Source organism: Pygoscelis adeliae, unplaced genomic scaffold, assembly GCF_000699105.1.
Source record: "Pygoscelis adeliae isolate BGI_AS28 unplaced genomic scaffold, ASM69910v1 Scaffold120, whole genome shotgun sequence".
Classification (NCBI taxonomy): domain Eukaryota; kingdom Metazoa; phylum Chordata; class Aves; order Sphenisciformes; family Spheniscidae; genus Pygoscelis; species Pygoscelis adeliae.
In genome coordinates this window covers 977,680-979,299 of record NW_008824032.1, presented here as the reverse complement: position 1 = coordinate 979,299, position 1,620 = coordinate 977,680, and the positions used below count along the sequence as shown (strand labels likewise).

Here is a 1,620-nt window from a genome sequence, read left to right as displayed (position 1 = left end):
AACTCAACATGGCTTTATCCTCCCTAATCCTTGCAGTACCACAGGTTTTAGCAGCAGCACCTGCCACAGAGCTGGTCTGGTTGTTGAGGTGGAAGCAGGGAGGAAAAGGAGAGGGATGACAAAGTAGGGTCTAGACCCTTCAGGCTGGGGATTAGCTGGAAGCCAGTAAGAGAGAGGGAGAGGAAGCGTCATCAAGACGGGAAGGGCTGTGCTGCTTTTTCCCAGTCATCCCGGGAGGCTTTTCTGTTCTTCAGGCCCCTGTTGAAAAACCGTGTTCCAGTCTCTATGCAGAATCGGTGCCAATGCTGCTAGGCTGCCGGGTGCCACAGGGAAAGGGAATCTCTGCCGTTACCCACCTGGCACCCATGGGCCCAAATAAGCCGTTGGAATAGAGAAGGCTAGGTGGCAGAAACCATCTCCTGTTTCCCTGCACGTTTGGCTTTCAGACGAAATCCTCATAGTCACGCTTGACGGAGACCCACTTCTAAATTATTACCCAGCAGAGCTTCCTTCAGGAATCCTTTTCTAGAGGGGGCCTTGCACAGGGTGTTTCGGGGTAAGACGGCCTTTCTTTCTCTGATCACTCCTCTCTTCCCTTCTGATCCTCTGAAGAATATCAGCTGTTTGCCTTCATCAGCCACATGGGCACTTCGACTATGTGTGGACACTACGTTTGTCACATCAAGAAAGATGGCAGGTAAGAGGGATTTTCACAGCGTAAGGGGACTGTGAGGTACAGCTTTAAATCACTGTCCTCCCCTCTTTCTTCAGAGGTCTTGGGGGGTCGGGGATGAGAGCAGGCGAGGGGAATCAAGTTGTATCTTAGCCACAGAATGGCGGTCCCTGAGCTCCCCTTCTACCTGTTGCAGGTGGGTGATCTACAACGACCAGAAAGTCTGTGCTTCTGAGAAGCCCCCCAAGGACCTGGGCTACATCTACTTCTATCAGCGGATTCCCAGCTAGAACATCCTCTTGCTGTGTGTGGTGGGGGGAGAGGGGTAGGGGCAGTGAGGATGAAAGCAGGGTCCTCCTCTCCCCTGCTCCTCTTTCCCCACTCGTCCCTTCACGGCCTCTCCGCGGAGACACACGGGGAGACAAGAGTTCCCTGACTAATAGACTGGGGGCTGGAGCCCCCGTGGACATGAGTAAAGGGGGTCCGGGGGGGGTGGGAATATCTGTTTCTATAGGAAATGTCCTCACTGTCCCCACCCCCGTGACACACAGCCCTAGTGCTTTGCTGCTTGGTGGGATGATGCCACCTCCTTGCTGTCCGGAAGGGGAGGAGGGGGCTTGTGTGTATGTGTGGCTTCTGTATGGGGGGGTTCCTCCTGCCTGCCCTGCCGGGGAGGGCAGGCGGCGGGCAGCAAGGTGGGCCGCGAGCAGTGCCCCCGCCTTGTGTGCCCTTTACATGCCAAAATACACGAGGGACAAAATAAAAGTCGAAATACCCCCCTAGTTTCTGTCTGCCCTCTGCATTGCTAGGGGCCCCCCCGGGAGCTGGGTGGTCGTGGGGTGCGAGAACTGACGGTGCAGCAGAGGCCACCTCTCCGCCCCGGGTTCCCTGTGCTCTCGGCCGCGCAGCCCCCCGTCTCGCCGCGCACACCGAGGAGCCACGGGGGT

General features: G+C 56.8%; 1 protein-coding gene across 1 annotated transcript in view; it reads left to right on the top strand.

Moving 5' to 3' along the window:
- The window catches only part of USP5 (ubiquitin specific peptidase 5 (isopeptidase T)), a 13,783-nt gene extending 12,340 nt beyond the window's left edge, over positions 1-1,443 (top strand). The window contains exons 19-20 of the mRNA XM_009329993.1: positions 613-697; positions 870-1,443. Coding sequence (XP_009328268.1) covers positions 613-697; positions 870-963 — 179 coding nt within the window. The 3' untranslated portion in view covers positions 964-1,443. The remainder of the gene's footprint in view (positions 1-612; positions 698-869) is intronic.
- The last annotated feature ends 177 nt before the right edge of the window (positions 1,444-1,620 follow it).